This window comes from Balaenoptera musculus, chromosome 1 (assembly GCF_009873245.2).
Source record: "Balaenoptera musculus isolate JJ_BM4_2016_0621 chromosome 1, mBalMus1.pri.v3, whole genome shotgun sequence".
Classification (NCBI taxonomy): Eukaryota; Metazoa; Chordata; class Mammalia; order Artiodactyla; family Balaenopteridae; genus Balaenoptera; species Balaenoptera musculus.
Window position 1 is genome coordinate 123706816 of NC_045785.1, and position 12614 is coordinate 123719429.

Sequence of the window (12614 nt, forward strand, 5' to 3'; positions counted from 1 at the left end):
CCCCTGAGGAGAACTCCTCCTTCCTCACCCTCCTGAGCCCATTCTCAAACTACAAAAGAGTGGATTAAAAGCAACATGGGGCTCTCAAACCTTAGCTCAGTAGGAGGAAGAAAAGTGATCTCAGACAGGAAGAGGGTGTCAATAAAATGTTTACATACTGAGACTTCCCTGGTGGTGCAGCGGTTAAGAATCCACCTGCTGATTCGGGGGACACAGGTTGGAGCCCCGGTTGCGGAGCAACTTAAGCCTGTGAGCCACAACTATTGCAGCCCACATGACTTGAGCCTGTGCTCCGCAACAGAGAAGCCACCACAGTGAGAAGCCCACACACCACAACGCGCACAGCAACGAAGACCCAAAGCAGCCAAATAAATAAATTTAATTTTTAAAAAAATTTACATACTATCAAAGCAAATGGAAGGCTTAGAGCAGCCCACCCTACACATGTCCTTCTACTCCAGGGAGGAGCACGGCTCTGGGATCTCTCTACATGGCCAGAATGGGTTATAGAAAGATTTTCCAGCTTTAACTCTTTGTTTTGAAGTGTTTTCACTTGTATTTCCCCTGTCACACTCCCCAAGGGTGTGAGCTCTGGTCCTGACCTTCTGTATTCAGTGGCACCCCCAGAGCCCACTGGCATCAGGAGGAAGGAAGGGATCAGGGGATGAGCAGAGAAGCTGGTGCAAATGGAGAGCTTTCAGTCAAAGGGTGAGAGGGCAGAAACACCACCTGGACCCTCAGAGAACAGTCTGACCAGGGTTCGAAGGAAAGGATTCCAGTGACCCCCAAATTCAAGGTAGCTTAAGGATGGAAGAGGGCTTCAGAAATGAGAAGCTTCTGCCGCCCAACCACCAACTCAAGGGTGTTGGGGAGGGAGGGGGAGTGCAGGCCAAAAGCAGGCAAGGCTAGCTTAAGACCCTGCACTCCTGGTCCACCTGGGTTAAGGGCCTTAGGATAGGCTCAAACTATGCGGCAGAAGGGGCGGGGGTCGTGTTAAGGAATCCAAGCTGGTACTGCTCACTCCTCCACAGGGCAACAAATCAAGAGAAGAGTTGCTGGGGCAGGGAATAGCAACTTTATTTGGAAACCCAGCAGACTGAAAAGATGGTGGAATAGTGTCCCAAAGAATCATCTTGCCCAGGTTTGGATGATTGTTTCTTTTATAAAACAAAGAGGGGGAAGTGAGGAGGTAAAGTTTTGTTTTTGTTTTTTTTTTTTTAATGGATGACCACAACAAAAACAATGATTGCAATTACGAAACACACTCATACTATGTCATAATACTGACATTCAGTCCAGTAATCCTCCACTGTAACAGCTCCTTTACTTTGCAGTGAAAATTGATTTGTATATTTTTTGCCTCTGAGTCCTTGTGGGATTTTTTTGTTATTATTATTCAAACAGGAAGTCACAAAAATTATAATCATCCTCATCAGTTCACTCAGTCCCATGTAATTAATTTTTTTTTTATCTTGATCTTTTGTTAGCACTTTTATGAATTCATCAGTTTTCCATTAGAGTTCTGAAAATGCTTATTCATTCAGTTCAGCAGTATAGTCAGTTACCAGAAACCTGTACTTGTCAGAGTCTTTTCCATGAATTCCTTGAAGATGAAACACTTTTATAGGAACATATTTGCAAAAGCTTCAGAGTACACCCAGAACTGTCTGTAAATGACAAAAGACTTAAAAATGGCCATGGTTAAAGATTTGATGAAAGTTCATAATAATGCAATTGACAAGGAAATTTAGTTATTTCTGAGATGTACATTTTAAAGTAATAACTAGAATCATGACTTATAACATTATACCAGAACATGTAAGAGGTAAAGTTTAAAAAAAGAGAGAGAGAGAAGTTATTTCAAACATTTCCTGGTTCTGGCCAGACTCTGGAACGGATGTATTCCTTTCTTCTTTCCTGCAGCCATTCACAGGTGGGCCTGGTCAGGATGTTTCCTGTGAGCTTAAACAAATGTGTTTTAGCTTAACTTTCAGGCATGGGACGCAGGGTTCCCAGAGATGGGCCATCATGTGTACTTTAAACTACAGGCACCAGCCCTTTAGTAATTAACTTGTAACAAAAGCAATAGAATACAAAGGTTAAAGTAAAAGAAACAGACCCGGTATGGAGTCAGATTTGTTCTTCCCTATTACAGTAGGGGATGGAGGTGGGGTGGCGCCAGAGCGAAGGTCCTGCCCACTACTACAGCCTTGTCCACTCCTCCAAGCTACCAAGGCACCCAACTCTGCCCCCTCCCTCCCCAGCTCCTTTCACGGCCCTCGCTATTAACCCCACCTTCCAAGACCTCGGTAGTTCCTGTGCCTGCGCCTGCACTTCCTCGCCGCCGTGTGGCCTGAATTACCTCACTGCAAAATGAGGATAACAGTAGTAACTAAGGGAAAATTGTTACAAATATGCAGTGAGTTCAGTATGTAAAACGCCTAAAAGAGTGCAGGATCTCAAAATGAACGTTCGAAAAAAGTTAGCTGTTAATACTCTCTCCTTTGCCAGTTCTTCGCCCCATCACTCCCTCCCACGGATAAGGTACATCCCTTCCCAACTCTCGCCCGCTCCTCCGCGCTATTTCCCGCCCCGCGCACCCGCGAGCGTCGTCCCGCTGCAGCACAGGGGACTGGGATGGGGACGGGGACGGGGCACGCGGCACACAGCCAAGTGCTCTGAGGATGGTCTGAGTGGAGAGCGGCGGGAGCTCCCCGCAAGGAGCGAAACTGGCGGCGTGGAGACACTGGGCGGCGGGCACCGGGCGGCGTCCAGTGTGTCCGAGGGGCCCTGCCCGCGCCCTCTTAGCCCGGGCTTCCAGCGCCCGGCCGCCACCGCGCTGCAGGGGCCATCCTGGCTCGGGGGAGGCGGCTTCCCGGATCGAGTGCGGACGGCCGCAGGCCGAGGCGCAGAGCCCGGGCGCTGGGTGATACCACCGGCCCCGCTGGGCAAAGTGCACGTCCCTTCCTGGTGCTCCTTCGGGTGGCGAGGAGGGTTTCGGCCGGAGACCTGGGGAGTAAGAGAAGGGTCGCCGCCGACTGAGGTCGGTCAGGCGGTGCGGCCAGCGGCGAGGCAAGGCTGAAGAGAGGCGCTGGGAACGGTTTTGCCGTGAGCGGCTCGTTGGTCTAGGGGTATGATTCTCGCTTCGGGTGCGAGAGGTCCCGGGTTCAAATCCCGGACGAGCCCAGCCTTTTTCTGTCTCAGCCTAAAATTTAAGAAACAGTTTCTTTTTCTCACACGGCTCATTTAGAGGCTGAAATGAAACTATTCCGGTTCCATGAGCTCGAATCTTGATCGTCGTAGTTTTAGGAAGTAAAGGATTGAGATCAATTCGTTAAATATGTGGTCTTTGTACGTCTGAGGGCAAGGTATGAAAATGCTTGTACCACTTAAAACACACGTACTCGGAAAAGAGACACGCCTCGTGCGGACTCCTGGGCACCCCTCGGACACTCCAAACGTGAGCAGGGGGCGCCGTGGATTAGCGGGACCAGGGTGATGGGGCGCGCTGTCCTCCTCCAGCGGTCGCTGTGCGTGCGGACATGCGCGGGCCTGGGCAAGTTCAAACCGCACCTGTAGGCAACCGAGATCGGAACTCAGTCCCTAACACAAGCGCTCGACTCCGAAACTGGCAGGAATGGGGACAAGCGTTTTCAAAGTATTACATGGTCAGCAAACTTTCTACGTTTTCATGTTACGTCTTTTAATGGTATTTGAACGTAAAGTGTGCTCTAAGTTCAAAAAGTCTCAACTTTGTATTTTCCACCAACATGTATTTATTACATTTATGGATCTATTCTAAAATTAATTTCTTTAGAAATGATTAATTCATGAAGAAAAGAAGAGGGCTCGTCCGGGATTTGAACCCGGGACCTCTCGCACCCTAAGCGAGAATCATACCCCTAGACCAACGAGCCGTCGCGTTTGTCGCATTCCCGTCCTTATAAAAGGAGGAACTACTTAGTCCCGCGCCCCCAAGTGGTTATCTGTGTAATATGTTTATATCCTTCAGCTGTTTCGCGTTCTTGTGTTTTCGATTTTTTCTTTTCTCTCTTGATCTTTGAAAATCAATGACAGAGAAGAAAACAACGGTGTCACTACCAGTGGCATATTTATAATTCTATTTATATTTATGGCTGATAAATTGCAGTGAGTGTGTGGCAATATCCCTGTGGCAGGCGGATTCCAGATTCTCTCCCTTGCTGCGTTCAGGATGTTGCTCTTTACAATAATAGTAAAATTGTCGGTTTCTTGCCTACATCTTTCATCCTAGCGTTCAAAGCACCACCTTTCCAGCCTTGCAAATTACCATCACTGTGTTTTTACTCAAACTGTTTTCTTCAGCTGGAAAATCTGTCTCTCCCTCTCTTTTCCATAAATCCCAAACTCTGACCTTCTCAGAAAAAGATCCTTTAACATATTAAAACCAATTTTATCTGGTATATAATTGGGTTGCAGTCTTGTCTCCTCTAATCATTATTTATTAGAGGACAAGACACCAACACTAACAGCAACACTGAATTCTACTGTATAATTGACAACCAATTGTTATATAATTGGCGCCCAATTGTCCCAATATCTTTAACGCATGGCTTCTTTACTATATTTTAAATTATTAAATACTTAGTATTGAGGCTTATGCTGGCAAAACTGGTGCTCAGTGAATAATTTCTGAATGACCGCAATTTGTTCCAAATCTCTTAAAAATACAAATTTTGGTATTTGGACAATCACTAATTGTGAATTGCAACTTTAGTAAATAACTAACCAGATAGGAAACTACAAGTAGACAAGGTGACTATCCTAAACAGGCCTATTTGTTTATTTTATGTCATATAACATTCATTCTCCAGTTTATTCATTCATTTGACTGCTCATTCATTCAACAAACATTTAGAAGCGCTATGTGCCAGACTCTGAGTTGTCAACTTTCTTCTTATGGTTTGACATGAGTAAATTGCAGTTCTGGAGCTCTAATGTTCAGTCCCCACCCTTTGTTTTATTGGAAACTGTCCTAACTTGAGTCTTCAGTCCTCCTTAGGGCCCAAGGCAAGGAGGATAAGAATACCTTTTAAGATGTTCGTTAGTTCTAGATGCCAGCAGAGTTTATTCATCAGAACCTAACTGGAAAAAAATGTGCCCTGGACACTTAAGAAATTTCTATTTCTCCCAAGAATGAGGAAACTACAAAATATAACTCATTAGGTAAAATAATGTAACCACTTCAGTTTTCTGGAAACCTCCATCTCTACAGTTACCAAGAGGTCTGTCGCTATGCTCACCTTTCCTACTTGAACTTACTACAGTTATTATCATTTTAGGGCTTTTTTTTTTTCTTACTCCTACTTCTCTCTAGGGATTGAAAGGGTTTGTCTTTTACTCTGCAGGTGCCACTAGAGTATCACATTTGCCCTCCCAACCATGATACAAGAAGACTGACGGTAACGAAACTCAGGATATCAATTGACCAACTCACAGTGAGAAATGTCTCTATCCTGGTGAGAGGAATGTCTGTGCTCTCTCTCCAGTGTACATCCTTCCCTCATAGGTGAAGCAGAAGTAGTACATAGGTGGCAGCAGGGCACAGGGAGACAGAGGACCTTGAAGAGCATTTTATTCCAGCCACAGTAAATGAAGAAGCCTGGTGACATATCCTTCTATACAATGAACCCTAAAGACCCCATTACCCATGTTCCCCCAATTTGGTGCCCAGGGGCACTCAAATTTTCAGATTTTCAAAAAGTTCCTAGAAAAATGCAAACCTTTTCCTGGATTGAGACATTCTCTCTGTAGAAATGTTAATGAAACTGATTTCAGGTAAATATTTCTCAGTGTGGCCTGGGATTCATCTCTGACTCTATCTGATATTCATCAAATCTCAGTGATCCTGGAATGACTTGCTATCACCACCCACAGATCACAGCATTCCATTTTCTTCTGGCAACAGATCTGAAAAAACAAGGAGGGAGAGAATGCCAGTGAGAGTACAGGAGGTGGAAGAGAATTCTACTACAATCACAGAGATGTTGGAAATTTTGGTGCCTGACACCCTCTTCCTACTTCTCCCATTAATTCCAGCTCTAGAAAATTCTGTCCATAGATATTTGCCATCACTAGTTGCTCCTGGGTGCCCCTTATCTGATCTCTATTAAGAGAAGACTTAACACACCCTGAGATGTTCCCAAGGCAAACCCCTCCTTATTAGTGCATTTATTGTGCACTGCGTGAAGGAAGTCTTTGAGGCCAAGGGATCTGTACATAGGTAACTATTATCAGACAAGACTCTGCACATGATTTCCCTTCTTACTGACTCTGTGGGGAAAATTCTCCCCAAGGAGCCCATTCTTTTCAGAGGCAAGGCAGCCCATTAAAAATGACTTTTCTCACCTGATGGAAAGTCTTCAGTTGTTTCTGACTGTATGCCCGGACTGATTGACCTGGAAAGAGGAGTTTCCAGGAGGAAGAAGGAAGTATCTGAAGAGGAGGTTTGTTGAGTGAGACCTTCAGGCTCACAATAGTGATTGAAATCCAAAGCTTTTGTTTGTTTGTTTGTTTTCCATTTACTATCTCTACAGAAGAATCAGAAACTACAATACAAGGCCTATGGCTAAAACAACCTCACATGATTTTGTTTTCTTTGTAACTTCTCTAGATTGATTCAATAAACATTCATTCTTCTATTCATTCAACAAATATTTATTAAGTATCTACTGATGGTCTGATATTGTTTATCATGGAAACACTTTGCTGCCCCAGCAGGCTGCGGTTTCACGGTAGCCCTTCTGTTGCTTCCTTGGGCTCCAGACCTAGATATCTAACTGCCTTCTGATTGACCATCTGGGTGTTCTCAGCACTTTCAGCTGTGTTCAAGGCCCAGCTCATTAGCTTTCCTCACAGACCAGGTTCTCTTCCTGGGTTTTTAGTCTTAGTTAACTGGTAGCAGCATTCACTACTCTGGCTAGAAATTGGAGGTCACATCTGTCTTTGATTAGACTTCCCATCTAATTTATACCCAGTCCTGTCATTCCTTTTGTGAAATGTTTCTCCAGTCCTCATCTTCCTCTCCACCATCACTGCCAACACCTTATCTCATGCTCTCTTCACTCTTGCCTTGTCTTTTGCAGGAGTCATCCTTTTAAAACACAGATCTGAACTTGTCACTTCCCTTTCATCACTCCCCACTGCCTATACAATAAAGACAACCCCAGGCTCTTCAAAATATTACCACAGCCTACTTTTCCAGCATTCTCTCTTTCCCCTCTTTCACTCACTCCCCCTGAAGTTCCAAACCACAGAGGATTAACCCACTATTCCTTGCACCTGATACTGCTTTCTTGTTTCTGAGTTTGCTTTTCCTGTTTCTCTCTGGTGAAAATTTATTCAGCCTTTAAAATCCACCTCAAATGCTACATCTTCTGTGCATCTTTTCCAGACACCTCACAGGCCAGTGGTTCTCAGAAGAGGGAGGTAGCTGTATTGAGGTACATCACAGTCAGTGGAGAAGCTTTTAACATAACCTGTGTCTTTGAGAACCACTGTCCCTGTTGGCCTTACGGTTTCTCCTTTCTTCGACCTTCTCTTCAAGCATTGAAAAAAATTTAGTTCAGTACTTGCTTGCTATACTGACTGGTAGACTCTGTGCTTCTTGAGAGTAAAGTCTAGGTATTCTACATCTACAGCACATAGTAATTGCTCACTTAATGCATTTGTATTCTTTCCAACCTATGACATTCCAGAAACACTTCATGAGGATCTTGCTGAGAGAGAAATAGGGTGAAATGGTTCTGTCTTTTTCTTTTTAGTTTTCCCTCACTAGTGCTAAAGTAATTATTATGAGTTTGCTGAACTATAAGGGTAGCAGGGTAAAACAGCTAAAATATCAGGAAGGGTGTTCATAAGGTTGACTTGAGACAAAACCCTGAAATGAGGGGCTGCATTTGGGTGCTCTCACCATGCTCTTCTCCCACTCTCATCCTAATTGTCTAATACTTGTTTCCTTCTCTCACACTATTGGCCTCCCATCTGGATTTTTTCCTTTTCTTCCTTCACCCTCATTTTTCTTGTGCTCCTGTCCTTCCGTTTCTCCCCTTTGTGGGCTGTTCTCATAAGGACTCTTACAAACACTTTCCAGAATTTATTGGGCAACCAGTAAGTGGCAGACACCGTTCTGGGCCAAGGTAACCAAGTGGAGCCGGCTCAGGAACGGCACTTCAGAGTCTGGGTGGGGAACTTGACAATTTTTATTGATAAATCGAGGGATATTTTGTTTACAAAAGCAAAACAAACAAAACCCCATTCATTTGTGCTCCAGGTAGTAGGAAAGAGTTTCCAGTTCCCAACCCTTCTTAAGCCAAAACGGGGGGCTCCTAGGAGGAGATTCAGACAAGATGGAGACTTCTTTTTAAGCTAGTAGATTTCTCAATATGCACACATAAATGATCTGATCCAGGCAAAGGACAGGCCTTGGAGACAAGGCAAGGGGAGAGATGTGTTCTACCTGAACGACTGAATCAGAAGTCTCTCCCCATCGTAGCCCTCATTCTTTTTTTTTTCTTTTTTTTTTTTTTTTAATTTTGTAAACGAACTGCTTCTTTTCCTTTAGGTGAGGCTCAGAGAAACCGGGAAAAGCTGAAACAGGCGAAGACAGACAATGAATAGATCTGGAGGACTGGACCCTTAGAGAGGCAGAGGAGACACTGGCGGGGGGGCGGGCGGGCCAGGACAGACCGGCGGACAGCCACGCAGGCAGGCAGGCAGGCAGAGGGCTTGGCGGCGGTCGCCTCGGACAGCCGGGGACCTCCAGCGCCAGCATAAGGAGCCTGGGTGGGACCGAAAAGGCGGGGCCCCGCCTGGAGAGAGGGAGTGATGGACAGTCGGTGCCTTCCAATCGAGTCCTTCAAAGTGCGCGGGGCAGGCCAATGAGCGGACAGCTGGGGCCGGCGCGGGGCCGAGGTCTGGGCGGAGGGCTGGCTGGCAGCGGCTGGGGCCGCGAGCGGGGATCGCGGCGTGGAGGTGCTAGCAGACGCGGGCGGCGGCGAGTCCGGAGACCCCGGGCCAGAGCCGAGCTAACCGTAGTGGGGACCGGGGCCCAGAGCCGCGGCGGCTGCGGCCGGAGGACGATGGCAGCGCCCGCCGGGGCCGGGGCACTGATTGCATCCCCAGACCGCAGGCGCTGGCTGTGGTCGGTGCTTGCGGTGGCGCTCGGGCTCTGTGAGTAAAGCCGGGATGGCGGGGGCGGCGGGGCCAGGTGGCGGGCCCTGCGCGCGCGGGGCGCCGAGGTGGGGAGGGGGCGCGGCCTGCACGCCCTGGGGCCCGGGGAACGGAGCCGGCGGGCTCCGCCACGGGCTGGAGAGGCGCGGAGCCTCTTTCTTCTTCCTGGATCCCTGTGTGTGGAGGAGGCGGGGAGAACTCCCTACCTTGCTCATTCCTGGGGGGCTGTCTGGGGAGCGGGCCCGGCGGGAGGCCGCATTGCGCCCTCGCTGAGTCGCCCACCATCTCCGCCTGGCGACTCTGGGTCGCCCAGGCCCGCTTGGGATTCCGGTTCAGGAACCCGGGCTTCTGGCGTTCTCCACCTTTGGGAGGTGGCGGAAGGTTGCAGGGTTTTCATTTGTAGGGCCTTTGTTGATTGTTTCCCTTTTAAGCGACTGTTTTGTTTTACCTTGTTAGTTCCATTTCCAGTGCTCTCCAACCCATTTTTTAAGCCTCTGAGATAGAAGGGTCCCGGAGTCTCATTTGTCTCATCTCTGTAGTCTTCAGAGCACCAGGAGGAAATTTACATTACTTCTGTGTTAGGATGCAAAGAGCTGGGAATACCACTGGAGTGACCTGGCTTAAAAGAGTTTGGCCAATCCATAATAATTACAGTCATAGTTACCGTAGTTTGACAAGACATAGGACATTAAAAGGCTCATTTTTCTTTAAAAAAAAAAAATCACGTTTTTTTCCTTGCCAGATTTCATGAGTGAGGCATAAAGTAAACCTCAGGCTGGATTTATTGAATTGGATGAGTTGCTTTACGGACATCTGCAGTGGTGTCTTGCCACAGGACTTTTTTTGTGTGTGTTGTTCAAAGCAGAGTACTTGTTGCTGTCTCAGAATGTGGTTAAGTAATGGTTATAAAGAGAGCCAACTCCTAAAAAACCACGGAGACTTGTTCATTTCTTTTGTTTTGCAAAATGTCAGTTGCATGACAGTATCTGAACATGAGTATACTTAGTAATTACTTTCATGGAAAAGTTCTTAATGTAATCTTTGGAGCCAGGAGAAATACCAGTTAATGAATGATTCCAGGAGCTGTAAAGTATAAAGGTAAAAGTCCCCCCGCCCTCTGGAGGTTGATAGATGAATATATACTTTGTATATATAAGACAATCTATTCTGTATAAATGTCTCTCCTGAGGGGGGAAAAAAAGGGTTAAAAGTATGGGGGTTTTTTGGTGGTGATGGTGTTTGTGATGGTGGTAAAATATTCATGTTTTAAGTGAAGAAGTAGGAAATAGCTTAAAACTAAGGTGTATCAGAAATCTTGTGTGTTCAGACAGAATTATTATGCATGAGAGGCAGACACCCGTCTTTACTGAGGACAAAAGCAGTCAGAGTAATCTTAATTAAACTCAAGGTATTAAAAAGTAGCAGAACTGGACTTCCCTGGTGGCACAGTGGTTAAGAATCCGCCTGCCAGTGCAGGGGACACGGGTTCAAGCCCTGGTCTGGGAAGATCTCACATGCTGTGGAGCAACTAAGCCCGTGAGCCACAACTACTGAGCCTGTGCTCTAGGGCCCGTGAGCCACAACTACTGAGGCTGTGTGCCGCAACTATTGAAGCCCGCGTGCCTAGAGCCTGTGCTCCGCAACAAGAGAAGCCACCGCAATGAGGAGCTCACGCACCGCAACAAAGGGTAGCCCCCGCTTGCCACAACTAGAGAAAGCCCGCGCGCACCAACAAAGACCCAACACACCCAAAAATAAAAATAAATAAAATTAAAAAAAAAAAAAAGTAGCAGAACTGAAAAACTGAATATTAATGGATACTAATACAAAAAGATCATCAGAATAACATCTATACACACCTTGGACATGCATAGCTCTTCTGTAATGAAAGATGAATGCTGATACGTGAAAGGCAGCAGCTGATGTTATTGGTTAATTTTAGAAAACTATCGAATGTTTCTTCTTTCAAGCTACCATTTCTTGTCATGAATACTGTACATAGCAGTTCATGTTTGACAGAAAGTCTTCTCGAGTTTGATTTAGATATAGTTTTCAGCAAACATTTACTAAGCATTTTTTAAGTATTAAGCACCAAAAGTATTCTAGGAAGGACAGTCCCTGGCCTCACATAATTTATAGTTCAGTGGGAGAAACAAAGTGTGATAAGCAATATGAGAAGTCTTTCATTAATGGTTTGCTGTGAGAGCACTAAGGAGAGTCATTATCTCAGACCGAAGTTCAGGCTGCTAGAGAAAGGGCTGCTTAAGCTAAGTAGGTGTTGGGAGAAAACGGTATAGGCAGAGTCATGAATGAACCTGTTGGTAGGTCAGTGTCCTGAAAGGTTGGAGTGTGTATAGGAGAGATGGTGGAAATTGAGGCAGGAGAGCCAGCCAGAGGCACTAACTCCTAAAGGACCTTGTTTGCCATTCATAAGGCTGAATTTTATCCTAAGGGCTGTGGGGAGCCTGTGAAGGATTTCTGTGTCTATCGAGATGTGAAGATAGATGTGGGATAGAATGGTGTGAGGCTGAAGAAACCAGAGGGTTATTGTAACAATCCAGAGGAGGAGGATTGAAGACCCGAATTATAGCAGTGGGATATGAAGAGAGGACATATCCATGAGCTTGTTAGAAAGTAAATTTGATGGGGCTTGGAAATCAATTTGATGTGGACTTGAAAGAGAGGAGTGTAAGATGATCCTAAGGTTTTGAGCTTGGAAAGCTGGGCATAGTTTTGGAAAGTAGGGCTTTTCACAGATGAAGATTATGGATGAGGGGAAAGGAGCATTGGAAGAAGAGGATGGTAAAGTTACTTTTGGATATGTTGAGTTTAAGATGCTCCTGATATATCTCAGTAGAAATGGGACATTTGGGTAGATAGTATTAGAGGTGAGGAGAAAGTTCTGGTAGGAAATAGAGAGCTGGGAGGCTTTATGCGGGTAGTAGTAAAAGCTATGAATTGCTTGGATGAGGTCAGCAAGGAAGAGTGTATTGAAGGAAATAGCAGAAGGCCAAGGACAGAGTCTTGGGGTATACAGAACCTGACAAGGAGGCTTGTTGAGTAAATTAAGAACCAGAAGAGTGTGGTGTCTTGGAAACTGAGAGAGAGTGAAGTTTTAAGGAAGAAGTTTTAACTGTGTCAGATGGAGAGAGAGTGAATACTTCAAGGATTCACTGAATGTGACAATTGGTATGTCTTTGGTAACCCTTAGGTAGGAATGAACACACAGTATATGAAGAATAAATCTCAGTAATTTGCATCACCCATTTCAGTAAATGGCACCACCATCCATCTAACTGCTCAACCCAGAAACCTAGGATCTGCCCTTGATAATGCCCTATCCTTCACTCCCCACATCCAATCAGTTCTCCCATCTCCAAAATACATCTAGGAATCAACCACTT

The 12614-nt window shown here is 45.8% G+C and overlaps 1 protein-coding gene and 2 non-coding genes across 3 annotated transcripts in view; 2 read left to right on the forward strand and 1 right to left on the reverse strand.

Annotated features, from left to right (window-relative positions):
- The first annotated feature begins 3114 nt into the window (after positions 1-3114).
- On the forward strand, positions 3115-3186 carry TRNAP-CGG. The gene has a single exon. It is a non-coding gene; the product is annotated as a tRNA-Pro (tRNA).
- Positions 3187-3845: 659 nt separating this feature from the next.
- Positions 3846-3917, reverse strand: TRNAP-AGG. The gene has a single exon. It is a non-coding gene; the product is annotated as a tRNA-Pro (tRNA).
- A 5032-nt stretch (positions 3918-8949) lies between these two features.
- The window catches only part of MPZL1 (myelin protein zero like 1), a 60434-nt gene continuing 56769 nt past the window's right edge, over positions 8950-12614 (forward strand). Inside the window, exon 1 of the mRNA XM_036827179.1 lies at positions 8950-9210. Within this exon, the coding sequence (XP_036683074.1) occupies positions 9120-9210 (91 nt within the window). The 5' untranslated portion in view covers positions 8950-9119. The remainder of the gene's footprint in view (positions 9211-12614) is intronic.